Source organism: Poecile atricapillus, chromosome 2 (genome assembly GCF_030490865.1).
Source record: "Poecile atricapillus isolate bPoeAtr1 chromosome 2, bPoeAtr1.hap1, whole genome shotgun sequence".
In the NCBI taxonomy this organism is placed as follows: Eukaryota; Metazoa; Chordata; class Aves; order Passeriformes; family Paridae; genus Poecile; species Poecile atricapillus.
This window is the reverse complement of record NC_081250.1, coordinates 154444224-154461580: the sequence shown is the minus strand read 5'-3', so window position 1 is coordinate 154461580 and position 17357 is coordinate 154444224. Positions and strand designations below refer to the sequence as shown.

The 17357-nt window shown below is 52.9% G+C and overlaps 1 protein-coding gene across 45 annotated transcripts in view; it reads right to left on the bottom strand.

Moving 5' to 3' along the window:
* The window catches only part of SCRIB (scribble planar cell polarity protein), a 104356-nt gene that overhangs the window by 33823 nt on the left and 53176 nt on the right, over positions 1 to 17357 (bottom strand). For 31 of the 45 annotated variants that reach the window (XR_009276905.1, XR_009276906.1, XR_009276909.1 and 28 more), the window contains 10 exons: positions 16488 to 16568; positions 10628 to 10885; positions 9927 to 10037; positions 8561 to 8737; positions 8076 to 8192; positions 5881 to 6069; positions 5001 to 5120; positions 4699 to 4755; positions 1424 to 1480; positions 638 to 721 (listed from right to left, as the gene is read on the bottom strand). Coding sequence is in view for 41 of the 45 variants with exons in the window: in XM_058832300.1 (XP_058688283.1) it covers positions 638 to 721; positions 1424 to 1480; positions 4699 to 4755; positions 5001 to 5120; positions 5881 to 6069; positions 8076 to 8192; positions 8561 to 8737; positions 9927 to 10037; positions 10628 to 10885; positions 16488 to 16568 (1251 nt within the window). In the remaining 4 variants the exon portion in view is untranslated. Of the gene's footprint in view, positions 1 to 637; positions 722 to 1423; positions 1481 to 4698; positions 4756 to 5000; positions 5121 to 5880; positions 6070 to 8075; positions 8193 to 8560; positions 8738 to 9926; positions 10038 to 10627; positions 10886 to 10961; positions 11028 to 14613; positions 16064 to 16487; positions 16569 to 17357 lie in introns of those variants that run through there. The other 14 variants (XM_058832306.1, XM_058832322.1, XM_058832327.1 and 11 more) reach the window with 6 other exon arrangements.

Below are 17357 nucleotides of genomic sequence, written 5' to 3'. Positions count from 1 at the left end.
CATGGTCAGGGACATTTCCACTAGAGCACCAGTGGCAGACACTTCCACTAGATGGATGGCTCCAAGCACTATCCAACCTGGCCTTAAACTTTTTTTTTATTTTTAATACTTTCAGTTTCAGCACTCTCATCCCTGCCCCTTCCTAAACACCATCCCACAATGGATTTACAACCGAGCTGTGCACACACTGTCATCACTGTGTCGGGAAGAATCCTTCTCTCCATCCTTGGTGGCTTTCTGGAGCCTCTTCTTTCCACAACAAATCCCTGCACTCTCCCACTCACATCCCGCTCTCTCCTACCAGGCTGTTCTTTCCACCTTGTTCCAAACTCTGCTTTTTGCAACTTCTCAAACTTTGCCACTTCCCTTCCCAAAAGGTAAAGCTGCCTGGCTCTTGCTCTCCTCATTTTCTTATTCCCATCCTTCTTACACAGCCATCTCCTGGTTCAGTGCCCGAGTCCCCCAGAGTTCTGCTTCCCAGTTTTCCTTTGCAGAGGATGCTGTCACCTCTCACACCATGGCACAGGTGGAGGGCAGGTCATGGACGAACCACGGCCCTCCCTGCTGGGAATCACACCTCCACAGCCCCTCCCTGCCTCCCCTGCAGGGACCCCCCAGGCCCCCCAGCCCCACTCACGGTGCGGTTGCCTCTCTGCAGGCCACTGCTGGGCAGCGCTGCCAGGGTCCGGTAGTCCAGGCGCAGGGGTTCACTGGGGACGTTCTGGAGAGGGGTAAAAAAACCACAAACACCAGGAACAGGTCAGGCCCAAAGTCAGCTAAATCAATGAGAATGAGCAATGAAAAGGGAACCACCCCAGTAATAAGCAAGGCCTTATCTCCAAACTCATCAAAGTTCCCACTGCCTGGAAAAAGAGCTGGAATTGCTCAAACACAACCATGAGAACTTGTGGTAGGAACAGGGCTTGAGAAACCCCCCCGAGAATGCATCACTGTGGACCCCTGGCCACTCACTGCAGATACCACAGATTCCTCTGCTCCTCCTGCCCCCACATCCACTTCCCTATGGAGAAGAGAAGGCGTCGTGCCCACCTGTTTGCTCCAACAGCACCCGGAATGACCAGATCTGGACACGTGTAAGACTGCAAGTCTGCAATTCCTCTACAGCTTCTTCTTCTGACCTTAACCCACATTCACCGTACAACTTCATTCAATTTTGCTTCCCATGTATTGCCTTTCTAACCCTAAACAGAAGCCAAGGTTTCTAACCCAGTCCCTGTTTTCCTCAATCCCTTATACGTTTCTTGGGTTCTGATCCTCTTATCCCCAAAGCCACATCCTTTTAGGGGAGGGAGTGGAGAACACAAGCTTTGGGGAGCAAACTCTTTCTGGGGACTTTTCCAGTCTTCCAATCTAGCTGTAGCCCTTTCCTGGGCTTCTCCAGCCCTTCCCCTGTGCTGCTCACCTCTGCTTCCTCCTCAAGCTGCTGCGTGGCTGCCTCCCGCTCCCTACGCATCCGCTCCTTCCATGGGACAGACAGAGCCAGAGCAGAGAGACAAGAGAGAGGCACAGAGGTCACACGTGCTGGGCACGAACTGCTGAGGGGACACAGCAGTGCCAGCACCAGGAGAGGGGGAGCAGAAACCCCGCACGAACACTGGGACCAGGGAAGGAGGAGCTGGAATTTGGCACTTGCACTGTTATTGCCAGCAGAAAGGACAGCGACAGAACAAGATCATCGGGGTGCCACAGGTGAGGGGCAAGAGCAGGTGTCCCCAAGATCCTCAGCAGGGACAATCCTGGGGCAAGTAAGGAGAGCTACTGTGCCCCCAAGCATAAGCTACACCAAGGGAGAGAAGGAATTTGCTCACTGCAAGAAGAGACACCCTGATGGAGCACAGACAGGACAGGGAAGGGAATGGAAAATCAAATCTACAGAGCACAGGTCTTGCTGGCTTACAGCATCACGTACAGAATGGTGTAAACACAAGCAAAGGGACAGGAAGGTCATGGCACAAGGTCAGCTCAGCACCGGCTGTCAGCCTGCACAGGCATGAGAGAGTGACCAGTGACTGATCCCAAAAGCCCCAGCCACGGGCTTGCTTGCAGGCTGCAAGAGGAAGGGAACAGTGTGGGACTTGTCCTAAGGACTGATTTCTGGGCACTGATATTCCTGTGTCTTGTCACCTGGAACCTGTGGGCAGAGCCAGGCCTGGGGACAGCACAGCAGCATCCTTCCCTTCTCTTGTCTATGGAACCCTCCCAGCTGTTCTTCCCACACAGATGGTCCAGAGGTCCTGACACTGGGAGCACGGGAGGTGGAAGGCAGCTGAGAGGGAGTCATCTGAAAATTCTGCTGGGCCCTGTTCTTCAACAGATTCCATGCATTACAGATTCCCACTGCCCCACATCACCCCTTGACCCCCAAGCAAGGATAAGCAGCATGGGAAGTCACCAATGCCCTGGAGGATCACAGCTCCCAAAAGGATATTGAGGGATATTTAAGTTTATTCTGAATCTGGTTATGCTTGTTTTGGCCAAGAGTTCTCTGTAGGGTGAGGGTTCCAGGAGACACTGATCTGATGAGTGACCGTTCTCTGAGGAGTGACAGGAGCACCAGCCAGCCCAGATGGAGCTGTGGCATGCTCCAAATCCATCTCTGACAACAGCTGGGGAGGACCTGGATTAAGACTAGAAAAATAACTACAGCCACAGAGCCAGGAGACAGCACCAGGAATCAGCCCACAGAGTTACAGTTCTACTAGAAACTGAATTATCAGAGAACTGGAGCCAAGAGGTGTCAGCAGTGAATGGGTTTGGAAACTTCTGCCATGAGCAGAGCAAAGGCATAATTCCTCCCAGTTATTCAGTTGGCAGCATGCTGTGGGCTGGAGACACATTTGGTCTCTATTGCTCTTGAACAAACATGAAACACTGAAGAGCAAGAAAAACCAGTCCAGAAACAGTGACAGAAATTACCAGGGATCAGGCATGGACAGGAACTTCCCTTCGTATTCCAATGGCCACCACGGTGTGCTGGCTCCATCATGGGGATAAATTTAATCATCAAAACCAGTTTTAGAGACATAATCCCAGATTCAAAGTTTAAAAGGCCCAGCAGAAAAACATGTATTTGCTCCCAGGCCTGAGGATCCCAGGAGGTCCAAGGAGCCTGGAGCACCCATTGCTACCTTCTCCTGACACACCAAGGGGAGGGACACCAAAATGCATCAGTGTTTTTTAAGATGAGATATGGCCAAGGCTACTTCACCAATCATAAAGGCTTTTCTGGGTTTCTTTTTTGACCCAAGTATTTTTAAGTAATCTCAGTATAAATTTTGGCAAAGTCTTTCTCTACCTGAGCCTGGATGAAGGCCACCTGCTCAGCCTGAGCAACACAGTTTGGGGCCACACTTGGTGTACTCACAGATGTTAGGAATGCTGAACCTGACCCACAGTACCTGAAGTCTCCTGGAATGTATTTCAGTCCATATATCCATATTCAAACCCATATACTGTCAACATGAAATCTGGCAGGAATATCCTTTGCTCAGACAGAAACACAATGAAATCAGCTTTGCTGAAACCACATCAAACCAGTCTGAGTTCCTTCCCAGGCAAGGAACTATACATTTTACAGGAAAAATCTAAATCTGATTTGAACTGCCTCTGCTCTGGGCTGAACCAAGAGAACTGCTGAGGTCCCTCCTGCCCAAATTAGTCAGGATGGTTTGGGTGGGAAGAGACCCTCCAGGGTCATCCTGTCCAACCCCTGCAATGAGGGGCATCCTCAACTGGATCAGATTGAAGATCATTCTATAAAGTCATTTGACTTCCTTCCAGGACTGCCAACTTCACCTTGCTTTTGTGGGGCAGCAAATGTGAACAAGCTCAGGAACTGCAGTTGCAGAGACAGCCCAGGGAAACTTCAGGTGTGTCTGAACCAGAAACCTGATGAAACACCTGAAAAATGTACACACATCTGCCAAGAGAGCAGATTCCTCACTGACAACACTGAGGAATTCAGTTTCCCCTCTTCTTCCAGTGACTCAGACTGGATAAATTACTGTTTTAAAAGGGATGACTAGAAAACTCTAAGTCCTCAAGAGGCTTGATTCTGCTGATCTATCTCTGTGAAAGTCTCCTTCTGCGAAATTCTCTTCCTGTGCAAGGCTGAGCCAGTGGGCAGAGACACAAAACTCTCACAGCAAAGCTGAGAAATGACCAAGTGAACTGAGGAGCACAAAGCTGTGGCTGACCAGCAGCATCACTTCTCCAGTCAGGGCAGCTCGGAGCTGTGTGTTCTCATCTTTGCTCACAAAAACTCTGTCAGTCACAGGGTGCTGGACAGAGAAAACTGATTAAATTTGGTACTTCCAAGCTTATTGGCCATTTTTCTTGAAGCTGCAGCTTGGCCAGGAGGTACCAGCAAGTAACAAGGGTGGTCTTTGGGAATACCACAGGAACATCACCAGCGAGGTGTACAAGGAGGTTCAGCAAAGCCAAAGAGCAGCCAGGACAACAGAGCACTACTGAGGGAATGCCCAGAGCTCCACCCCATGGCACTGACAACAGGGCAGAGCTCCAGAGCTCCCCATGGCACTGACAACAGGGCAGAGCTCCAGAGCTCCCCATGGCACTACAGTGGAGCAGAGATAACTTGTGACACCTTCCTTGGGACTCACAGGCTCAGCAGAGCCCTTGCCACAAACAGACTCTGCTACACAGATCATCTCTCACCACTTTCTCCATTTCTTCTCTCTCCCATTGAGTGGCTTCTCTCACCATTTCCATCTCCTAGGAGAGAGCAGAGTTAGAGCCACCTCACCCACTGCTCTCTCCACACCTGCAGCATCTAGAACCTGATGAAGGTGTCACAGTCCCATCCTAGCGTGTTCCTGATCCAAGTGCTGGGTTCTGCTGATCCCATGCCATGTCCACTGCACAGCACACTGCAGGCTGCATGCACCAAGGGGACACCAGAGATTTCCAGAAACTGCTTCCAGTCTGTAACGTGCTCCCAGCTCAGCCACAACACACACCTTCTGCAGGATCTCCAGCTCCTCGGGGCTCAAATCCCGGTCAATGGAGGAGATGCTCTCCAGGCTGTTCTTGCGCCCAATGCCAGCAGCAAAAGGGTTTGCAATGATTCCTGGGGACATCTGCAAAGCAAATGGCAAATCCCACCTGGTGGAAGCCCACAGAGTGCCACTCCAAAAATTCCCTGTTCCAGCCTCCCACATACAGAGCACCACGACAGTCCCAAGCAAGTCAGAACCATAATTCTTTCAACAACTTGAAACCTTATTTCATAGAACCCCAGCCTTGTTTGGCTTGGAAGGGACCTGAAGAGTATCCACCTTGATCCCTGCCATTTAGGTTGACAACTGTTTGAGGAACCCAAGGTTGAAGTAAGCTGAATTAAAATTAATCTAGGTGCAAGAAGGGGATAAGGAGCAGGGACTTGCTTCATATTCTATTGGAGAATACAAAAGCTGACTAGCTAAGCCTTGGAAACAGAAATCTGAGAGGGCACAGGATTGCTCCAGGGAAGTTCTACCCATTAAGATGAACACCAATAAAGAGCCAGACCATTTAGTCTAAATGTAACACTGGCCAAGAAAAAATGGGCATAAATAGCCTAGTGAAAATGAGCTTGAATTTTTTTTTTTTCCAGTGCAGGTCTACTGTGGGACAGTTCTGGAACAGCTGAGAAAGACAGTCCTGAGGGACCACTGCTTTTCTAGAGTGGAGACCCCCTCCAGTTCATATCATAGGTCGGACTCTGAAATCTGGGACCTCAAAAAAACAAAAAAATTTACAGCAAAAGGTTGGGAAAATCCAGTGTTCGGTGAAGAAAGAGGTGGGATCCATGTGGGGGGATTCTGGTGACTCCAAGGGCAGCTGCACTCCAGCGCTCACCTCAATGGCAGCCGCAGCCTTGGGGTCGAAGCCGTCACAGACCAGCACGAGGAGCGCGTCTCCCACGCCCCGCAGGATCTGCACGGCCTCCGTGTGCGTCATCCCCAGCAGGCTCTGGTGGTTCACCTCCAGGATCCGCATCCCCACCTTCAGGCGCCCGTCCCGGGCAGCGGCCCCGGAGGAGCTCACCTGGAACACACCCAAGGGAGCCAAAGCGTCACCGGAGCAGCTCGGAGGAGAGGAGAGGTTCGGAGAGGTTCGGAGAGGAGAGGTTCGGAGAGGAGAGGTTCGGAGAGGTTCGGAGAGGGGAGAGGAGAGGTTCGGAGAGGAGAGGAGAGGAGAGGAGAGGAGAGGAGAGGAGAGGAGAGGAGAGGAGAGGAGAGGAGAGGAGAGGAGAGGAGAGGAGAGGAGAGGAGAGGAGAGGAGAGGAGAGGAGAGGAGAGGAGAGGAGAGGAGAGGAGAGGAGAGGAGAGGAGAGGAGAGGAGAGGAGAGGAGAGGAGAGGAGAGGAGAGGAGAGGAGAGGAGAGGAGAGGAGAGGAGAGGAGAGGAGAGGAGAGGAGAGGAGAGGAGAGGAGAGGAGAGGAGAGGAGAGGAGAGGAGAGGAGAGGAGAGGAGAGGAGAGGAGAGGAGAGGAGAGCGTGGGGACCACGGCAGCAGGAGTGGACAGCACACACCTGCAGCTGAGAGTCAGGGAAACTTCTGGAAGCACTCTGGAGAGGGCACAACAGGAAGGACAGGCTGGGGGAGGGAATGGGTGTGGAAGAATCTTTTATAAAGTGAGATAAAAGAATGGGAATTTGAAATGTCCTGTCCCAAGGAAAGAAGCGGGTGAGAAGGAAAAGCTGTCACATCGTGATGGAGCTCACAGAAAATCATTTTGTGATGGGAGAGAGACACAGTGGAAATGTAAATGAAGACAAACTAAGGAGGAAGGAGGCAGGGATCAGACATGCAAAGAGGAAGAAGAGGAAAAGCACCACTTTGTCTCTTGGTTACTAGAAATATCAAGAGAAAATCAGAGACAGGAAAACTCCTCCAGATAGGACAGGTAAGAGAGGCTGAGGGGAGTAACACAGCTCAAGGGAGAGCAGACAAGTTCAGGATTTTGGTTCTCTACAGGCTAAAACAACAAGTATTGGAAAAAACCAGGGAGGGGAGATAGGGTAAACTAACTCTGTGCCATGGCTAAACTGTGAACCTTCCAACCCCCAAATGCTGTAATTCTGCAGGAGATAAAACCAGAGCCAATTACTCCAAATCACTGTCAGAATAATCCCAGGTTTTCTTTCTCTGTTGTTAGAAATGTCCCAGGTGAACATGCAACTGTCACTCTGAAAGAGGGAATTTATTCTTTTAACTTTAGAACTCAGATAAAACAGTTACAGCCACGTAACAACAAATGCTGAATGTTCCCTTGCCTTAATGGCAACCAATTATCAATTATCAGAGCTGACTGCAAATTATGGAGTGTCTTCAGCCATGAGGACAACTCACATCAGTTTCTACCCCAAAAAAACAGCTAAAGAGGGAACCAGTGACACTAAGGTGAACACCCAGAGTCCTCATTGTCAGCAGCAAGACCAAAATGACACCACTTATTGCTGTCTTATTATTTGTCTTACTGCACTCTGCTGCCAGCAAAGAAGAAATAAAAACTTTTTGGAAAGGGTTGGGTGAAACATAAACTGATAAGCACAAGTGTAAGTTAAACAAAAAACCATGTAATTTCTGGAGGAAAAGCAATGTGAGAAGTATTTGTGACACAAGCACTCACCTAAAAAAGGAACAAAGATACACACAGAGTGCGTGGTGCAGGAGAAAAGGTCAGGAATTCCAGACACTTTCCATGGGAAGGAGGAAAGAGCTTGCATGTCTGAGTGGGCAGGAAGCACAGGCACAAGTGGACCAATAGGAATATGGGTACAAGGAAAGACATGTATATTTGCATTACAGAAAAAAACACAAGAGAAGAAACACCAAGCAAAATAAAGGCAAGCAGGAAATAAAAGAAACAGTGTAGCTGTTGTGGAGGAGGAAATATGACAGGACAAGGACTTGTCTCCTTTGCTGGAGGGAGAATGTCCAGCACTGATGCAGCAGTGAAGCTGAGAGCACATTCCAGCAGCTCCCCAGGGATCACTCACTCTTCCCCCCCCCCCCCCCGGCAGTGCCTGCAGGGGTGGTGCTCTGGTACCTTGGAGATGAAGATGCCTTCATCAGTGGGATCAAACGGATTGCCAGCATGGCCCTTTGCTCCTCCCCGGATGCTGATGCCCAGTTTCTCTCCTGGAGCCTTTTCAATGCATATTTCCTGGAAACACAGAAGAGTGTTCTTGTTTTTGGGCCAAGTTCAGCTGAGGGAGCGCTCCTCGGAGTGATCACAATTCTAAGTGCCCTGAAAAGGGCCTGAATTAGCCCCATCCCTCATTTGGCAGTTTATTCCTGTTGGTGAGGACCTGCCCTTTTCTGCTCCCTGAGACAGTGACCACGGCCATGGCAAGAGATCCTCACCACGCCCCAGCTGGAGATGCACTTACAAGAGACTGGATTCTGCCAAAGGAGAAGGGAATTCCAGCCAGGAGTCTGCTTGTAGCCCACTCCCAGACCTCCAGCCTGGTAAAACACTTCCCCAGCAGCCACTCTGTGTGATTGCCCCCAGCCCCCTCACTCAGAGCCCACCTGCATGCCCGGTGGGGGTGGGTCTCTGCGCACCACCATGGTGAGCTCCTGAGCGTTGGAGAGCAGCGCGTTCACAGCCTCCTGGTGGGTGGCGTGGCGCAGGTCGATGCCGTTCACCTCCAGAATCCTGTCCCCGACGCGGAGCCCGCTGCGCGACGCCAGCCCCCGCGGAATCACCTGCACAGAGCCACCAACACAGCTAGAGAAGGGAAGTCATCTCTCCCTGGGGATGTGATTGTGTCCCCAGGCATCCTCCAACACCCTGCAGGCCTGTTCTGACTCCTCTCTCTGCAGACAACATTCCCTAAGAGGTGACAGATCTGAGAACGCTGGCAAAGAATGGAGTGGGATGTGCTCTGAAATGCTATTCCATATGTTATTCTCATATTCCAAATTTCATCTGAACCAATCCTGTGCCAGTGCTGCCATAATTTTGCCTGTGACTGTAACCAGGACTGACAGCACCAGTACTACTCCAGTCCTCACCCAGCACGCTACAGGGGCTCCTCAGAGCCACAACGGGTCTGAACATAGAACCAAACCTGTGCTCTTGTGAAACGAAGGAGTCAGCAAGGAAAGGGTGAAATCTGTGAGCACATGGGCAAGCAAGGATGGTGGGAAAGAGTTAGCTTTGCTTTGAGAAGAGCAAATCCTGTCTCATTGACCTGCTGATGCACTGCAAGAAAAACCATGGGCACATGAAGGAGGAGACCTGGCAGGCATCACTCCTGGAACTCCAAACAGCCCTCAACAAGGTCTGAACCCAGCCACAGCTGTCAGACGAGGCAGGTTCAGCATCTCCAAGTGACAAGAGAAGTCAGGAAGCAGAAAGGGCTCAGCACAGATGTCCTCTCTGGCATTCCTATTCCAATAAACATGGATGTGCAGGACTGTAAGGGAATGGGCTGCAGCCAGTGGCCAGCCTGTGTGCTGTCCCCAATGGCATGAGCTGATGTCACCACAGGAGTGGGAACATGGGATCAAAGGACACTGGCCTGAGTGCAGCAGAGCAGCTCTGGGTGCCCCAGTAGTCACACACTCATCCCACCAGCACCTTCCCCGTAATGACGAGTTCTGCAATGCCAGCATCTTCCCAGGATTCATTAAAGCCAACATGAACTCAGCAATTTCAAAAGCTAACCCTCCAAAGAGTTCAGCATAGATTATGTAGGTTTGAGGCTTTAACATGCCCTCAGATGGCTCCAGCAGCAGCACATCCAGTACAAACAACCCTTGGCACATCCCTCTCTTATGTCCCTCTTCTGCAAATCCATCCTGTACATCTGGACTCACAGCAAAATCCTTCACCTTAATCCCAATAACCAACAGCTCAGGAACGCTCAGAGCAGCTCTCCTGGGACTCTACCTTGGAGATGAAGACACCTGGTTCATGAATCCCAAAGGGATGACTGGAATGGTCACTGCCACCGACGATGCTGAGGCCCAGGGGACCACCTGCTTTCACCAGGTGAATTTCCTTAAGGGAACAAGAAGCAGTGTCAAAGGCAGTGAAGGATATCACACACAGACCACAAACACTGACAATCGTAGAGTCAGGGCTGTTTTGCATGGGTAAGCACAAGGTGAACACTTATGGGACAAGGGGATTCCCCGTGTGGTACACTGCAACCTGGAGAAGAGCTAGACTGGGGCTCCAAGAGAGCTGGAGAGGGATTTTGGACAAGGGCCTGGAGTGACAGAAGAGGGAATGGGTTCCCCGTGAGCGTGGGCAGGGTTAGGTGGGATACTGGGAAGAAATCCTTCCCTGTGATGGTGGGGAGGCCCTGGCACCGGTTGTCCTGAGAAGCTGTGGCTGCTTCACCCCTGGAAGTTCTCAAGGCCAGGTTGGACAGGGCATGGAGCAGCCTGGGATAGTGGAAGGTGTCCCTGCCCATGGCATGTGGTAGGTCTGGATGTGCTTTCACGTCCCTTCCACCCCAAGCCCAAGCCTTTCTACAACAACATCTCAGGCCCCAATAACCCAGCAGGCCGGTCCCCATCGAACACAGCTCTTCCAAACAGCACCCAGCCAGGACTGCCCTATCCCCCACCCCAAAGGCAGCTCACCTCCACAGGGTACTGATCCTCCAGGCCTTTGGCGAGGTGGTTCCTCGGCGGCGCCGGCGTCTCCTCGGGCAGGCTGTCCCCGGGGCCGGGGGGCGGCGGGGGGGAGTGCATGCGGCCGCGGGGCGCGCCGGGCGAGCCTCCCTCGCCGGGCTGCTCCGCGCCCTCTCTCTCTACCAGCAGCACGATGGTGGGGGAGGCCGCGGTAAGCAGCGCTACGGCCTGATCATGCCTGGCTTCTGTCATGTCTACCCCATTGATCTAGAACAATCCGCAAACGCGGCGTCAGACCGGCCCCACGGCGCTTGGCCGAGCCCCTGGGAGCCCTGTCCTGCTGCCACGTGGCCCCCGATCAAAGAACTGTGCCCCAGAGCAGCTCGTAACTATCCCAGCTCCCTCTGGCCTGGCAAAGGGACACAGGCACCTGATCATTCCCACTGATCCCGACACCTGATCATTCCCACTGATCCCAGCACCTGATCATTCCCACTGATCCCAACACCTGATCATTCCCACTGATCCCAACACCTGATCATTCCCACTGATCCCAACACAGGCACCTGATCATTCCCACTGATCCCGACACAGGCACCTGATCATTCCCACTGATCCCGACACCTGATCATTCCCACTGATCCCAACACAGGCACCTGATCATTCCCACTGATCCCGACACCTGATCATTCCCACTGATCCCAACACAGGCACCTGATCATTCCCACTGATCCCAACACAGGCACCTGATCATTCCCACTGATCCCGACACAGGCACCTGATCATTCCCACTGATCCCGACACCTGATCATTCCCCCTGATCCCAACACAGGCACCTGATCATTCCCACTGATCCCAACGCCTGATCATTCCCACTGATCCCGACACAGGCACCTGATCATTCCCACTGATCCCAACACCTGATCATTCCCACTGATCCCGACACCTGATCATTCCCACTGATCCCAACACCTGATCATTCCCACTGATCCCAACACCTGATCATTCCCACTGATCCCAACACAGGCACCTGATCATTCCCACTGATCCCGACACCTGATCATTCCCACTGATCCCAACACCTGATCATTCCCACTGATCCCGACACAGGCACCTGATCATTCCCACTGATCCCGACACCTGATCATTCCCACTGATCCCAACACCTGATCATTCCCACTGATCCCAACACCTGATCATTCCCACTGATCCCAACACAGGCACCTGATCATTCCCACTGATCCCAACACAGGCACCTGATCATTCCCACTGATCCCAACACCTGATCATTCCCACTGATCCCAACACCTGATCATTCCCACTGATCCCGACACAGGCACCTGATCATTCCCACTGATCCTAACACAGGCACCTGATCATTCCCACTGATCCCAATTCCCTTCCTCCTCAGTTTTCCTGCCCCTTTCCCAGGTTCCTGGCACACCTGGCGCCCTCAGCACCACTGACACGGTGCTCAGGGGACCACGCGGCTCAGCTGTGATCTTCCACCTCCCACAGCCAAACATCTCACTATGGGAGAAGCAAAACCAGTGACTGCCAGGAGCAATGGCACAAGCCAAGCATGTGCCAAAGCATCTGCTGCCTCCTCACTGAGCCACCTGTCCTCATCAGTCACCCACAGCCCCGACACAGACACTGCAGGCACGATCTGATGGTGACAGGACCAGTCACTGGCCCACTGGCTGCCCATGCTGGGCAAGGTCATGGTAGCCCGGGGAAGATGCCAGCTCTAAGGCATTAAAAATGACACCAGGTACAGAGAGATTTGAAAGAACAGAGAACCTTTCCTACAAAACTTAGATTTAAAACTGCCTCCCTGGAAACTCAAAGGACTGGAAAGGATGTGACTGTTCTCCATGGACGTACAAGGGGCAGAAACCTGAGGAGAGCTGAGCTGAGAGAACACAGCCAAAACAACAAAACTTGACAGGAAAATGTTGAAGCTGAAAATTAAAAAGTTTCTAGTCATTAGGTTCTGGAAAAGCTTTCCACAATGAACAATGAGGATGTGAAAAAAGGAGCTGCCAAGATGGGCTTTGATCAGCTCATGAAATAACGTGACTGGAACAGTCACAGCACCTGGGCTTTGTAGCCCAACTCCCCAGTGCCTGATTCCCAGAAATACTCTCAGAGAGAGCAGTTTCTGGACTAAGCTGACATTCACTGTCTGCCAGGGCTTTGCCCCCTGTGACCCTCGCAGCGCTCACTCCCCCCGAGCTGTGGGAACTGCTCTCCTTGGGCTGGGAGGGAGAAGCACGAGTGGACCTGGACTGTCCTGGGAACTCCACGGTGTCACCTCTGCTGAGAGCACTGGCCCCACAGGGACACCTCTGGCACGAGGCTGAGGGATGTCAAGGCAGCAGCTGGCACACACCCGCAGGAAGAGGAAGGGTGAGGGCGACCTGGGCAATGGCTGCTGAGCACAGGACAGGGCATCAAGCAGGAAAGGGAACAAATTAACCACAAACAGCCCTTAACGGAGTGCAGGTAACAGACACACAGCTCAGACACTCCTGGATGGATCCTTAAAGCAATCACCCAAAGGAATCACCCAGGTTAGAGAAGTGTGACCAAACCTGGCAGCCCATTTGCAGAAGAAATGGAGATTATGAGGGGTTGTCTCAACACATCTCTTGTAGGAAAGGGCCCAGTGGCTGCCGGAAGCTTGAAGGAGGTGTGGGAATATGCAGCACTTATTATGGGATGTTTGGCAGAACAGAAAGAGGACTGGAGGTGAAGAAGAAGCACAGGGAAATACAGGGGAGAACAAGAGGCTGCTGGTCAGTGCTGGTCTGGCCAAGCCCTGGGCTTGACTCCACATCTGCCCTGCCACATTCTGTATTTACTGCGTCAGTTCACTCTCTTCTGGGCACATGTGCAAGAGCTACTGGTAAAATTCAAGTTGGACTAGCCAGCAAGTAGGAATCCAAAATGTGGGAAGACTCAAGAGGTGTCCCAGAAGCTGGATGAAAAGCTTGGGCTCTGACCAAAGAGCCTGGAAGACCTTGCTGCTTGGGGTAGAGGCTGCAGACAGGAGCATTCATGGAGTGAGGGAGGAGGTGTGCATGTTCCAGCAGCAAGCTGAATCCCCATGAGAAGGGATTCTCCCAGGGAGAAGCTGGCTGTTGTTCCTGCCCTGTGAGCACTACCTGTGCTCAGGTGTGCACCTATAAAGGTACCACCCCTGTCCTGCCTCTGTGACCTGAGACCAGCTGTGTCTGCAGTGTGTTCCACATCTGGAGTCTGCACTTATCCCTGCTGATGGCTGCACTGGGAGCAGGGAAAGCAGCAGCTGTGTGTCCAGGGGTCTGGGAAGGGGGGATTCCTCTCATGGGTAACAAAGGCAACATGCAGGAGAGACTTCACTCTTTGGTTTTATCACCAGATCAACACCAAGCATGCTCACTGAGTGGGAACAGGATGATCTTTAAGATTTCTTCCAACCCAAGCCTTGCTCTGCCTTGATACTGCACACACAGTCTACTCTCATTTCTCACATCCCCTCTGCCATTCTCCAGCCCCTGACAGGATGAGTGGTCAGATGGAGTCAGACCAGAAGGGCACAGAGTGCCTCCCTGGAGCAGGGACCAGGCCACAGGACTCCAGGAGTCAGAGCTGTCTCAAAGGTAACAGCCCTTGGTGCATTTCACCCAGTAACTCTGCACTGCCTGGCAATCCTGGTAGCTTTTGAGCAGCTGATTTTCCATGGCCTTTATCTAGCTAGAGAGCAAGGCCAGTCATGCAGCATGGCTCTCCAAGTGCCATGGGGAAGGGACAGTGTCTGTCCTTTCCCTGCTCCACGTTTCTCTGTGTGCCAGGGAATTAAAATATCCAGGCAAATCTTTAAATCTTGCCTCATTAGGACTTGTCACCCACCACTGTCCTAAATCTCCCACAATCAGTTTTCTTCCCAGTCCCACCCCAAAAGAATCAGCTGCCCGTAGCAACTGCTCCCCTCCCTCCCTGCTGGATCCCCATCCCACAGCTCCAGCTCCCCAGCACTCCTCCCCAGCAGGTCCCTGTGCAGAGTCTCCCCCACCAAAACGACTCCCAGGAGACAGAGGGAAGCTGGGGAGGGAGTGTCAGTCACTGGGGCTTGTTGAGGGGTGTTAACTCAGGGGAGACCTAGGCTGGGCTCTTCAATCCATGTGCTCAAAGCTCCCCCAAGAAAGTCCAAGGAGCAATCCCAGTTCTTCTCCTGAGGAGAAGTCCAGGAGGATTTAGAGCACAGGGAAAGAGCAGGAAGCTGTGATGTATTTATTTTCTTAAGAAAACAGAATTCTTTGGCAAAGTGAGAGCTGAACATGACCAGGAGACCTCAGCTTTGGAAATGGGTTAGGGGAAATAGAAATGGACCCTTCCTGCAGGAGCCACAAGCCCTGAACCCAGCAAGGGTCCTCCCCTTCCCCATGCAGGCAACCTGCACTCACATCCTGGATATCATGGCATTGTGGAAGCTTTCCAATAAAAATGGGCAATTGTTGCTCCGAAAGAGTGTGGTAACTTGGCAGTTCTGGGAGCAGTCCTGGTGAGTGTTGAGCTGAAAGGTGACATGTCCCTGCAGTCATCAGAGGTGAGCTCCAGCTGGTGCTCAGCACCAAACCTGTATGGTCACACACACCTCAGCACAGGTAACCAAGGCCATCCCTGCTGGGGGTGTCAGGAATAATGACAGCAGTGCCTCAGCCACATCAAAATCCAGCAGAGGCCTCAACTCTGTGAGCCCTGAGCTCACACATCCCATAAGGAATCCACTGCAGGCTATTACCAGGGAATTAGATCTCCTTTTCCTATGAAGCTGCCCAGGGATATAAATAGAGCTGCTAAAGCAGGGTGGAGACAGGTTTGACTTTTCAATCTGTTCTAAGGTTTTTGTGTCTATTTTTTCCACAGATTGAGCAAACCAACCCCAAATGATGGGGCTCAGTACTGTCTCCGTACCATGGAACATGAAAACATGAGCAAATCCAAAAGAATTCAGTCTATCTGGCATAAATCAGGGTCAGGGCTTGATTTTGGGGAGTAGGGAACACTAGAAGGGATGGAAAGATGCTATACCAGCTCAAGCTTCCTGCCAAGACACCAGTGTCAGACCTGGGCACAAGCTCCACTGAAATGCTGTGCCTGAGCAAATACAACACAGCCCCAGCCCAGGGATAGAGCAGACAGAAGCCAGCACTGACGAGGCTGTATCAGTGTTTACTCACGCCAGCGCTGTGGTAACACGTGCTCTTACCACAGCAGCTGGGCCAGAAACCCACCACCAGCAGCAGGAGGTTTCCCTCAGAGGCAGCATGCGAGTGTGGGAGGAGGTCGGGAGGTTCAGGAGAGGCTCCCGCAGGAGGGGAGCGAGGAGCAGGAGGCAGAGACACGAGGTGAGAGCAGTGAGATCCACACGGACGGGACGGGAGGCTGAGGCCAGAGCTCCAAGTGAAGCAGGGAAGTGCTGAGGTACCCCCACACTGCCCCACACCACCCCTGGGCAGCTCCTTCTGCCCCAGCCCCTGCTGACCCTGCCACCCCACTGTGCCCCGAGGGGCTCCCCCTCCCCATGAGCCCCCAGCTGCTGCCCAGGCTCCAGAGGGACACCAGGCTGGGGCAGCGCTGCTGTGTCCCCTCCCTCTGTGCCTTTCCTGGGGAAAGCACCTGCATAAAGCAGCTGGGGAAAGGGGAGGTGTAACTGCACCCACCACCAGACAGGGAAGAGGCACCCAAATTAAATGCTCTCCCAGGAGGCTCAGGAGCTGAAAAAAGGACCCCCAAAATCCAGCTCCAGTAATAGAGAAGCAGCCCCTACACGAGGAAGGGCCAGAAGCCGAGTCAGCCCCTTCCCTGCACACACACTCACCGAGATGACCCGGTCTCCGACGTGCAGGATCCCATCCCGGTGGGCTGCACCACCCTCTGCGATCCGGGAGATGAAGATCCCCTGGAGCACCAGCAGGAAGATCAGAGCAGCCTGGGCTTTCCCTCACCTGAGCCTGCCTTTCCAAAGCCCTTCCCCGACACCAGGCAGGTCTCAGCCCTCTCCCCTCCACACACCTTTCCCCTGCCCTGATGCCTCCTGTTGGTTCCCCACTCCACACAAACCCTCTGCTCCCAGAGCCCGTGGCAGCAAAGCCCTCCCGTGGCCCAGAGCCTGGAATCTGTGCCAAGAGGGCAGCAGTAGGATTACATGTCACCAGCAGGGATTGGGGGCCCCAGCTTCCCTCCTTCTATTAAAAAAGAGGGAGTGGGACTTTGGACAAGGGCTGGAGTGACAGGACAGAGAAGAATGGCCACCCACTGCCAGAGAGCAGGGCTGGATGGGATATTGGGAAGGAATTGTTCCCTCTGAGGGTGGTTTGGCCCTGGCACAGGGTGCCCAGAGAAGCTGTGGCTGCCCCATCCCTGAAAGTGTTCAAGGCCATGGTGGGCAGCGCTTGGAGCAGCGTGGGACAGCGGAACCTGGCCATGACAAGGGGATGGAATAGGTGAGGTTTAAGGTCCCTTCAAACCCATACTGGAATTCCATGATTCCCTGACCTAAGAGCACCTGGCTCTGAGACCACCAGCCCCACCAGCCCAGGGCCGGGCTGCACTGCTGCATGCCCAGGGCCAGGCTGCACCGCTGCATGCCCAGGGCCAGGCTGCACTGCTGCATGCCCAGGGCCAGGCTGCACCGCTGCAGGGCCAGGGCCAGGCTGCACTGCTGCAGGGCCAGGCTGCACCGCTGCAT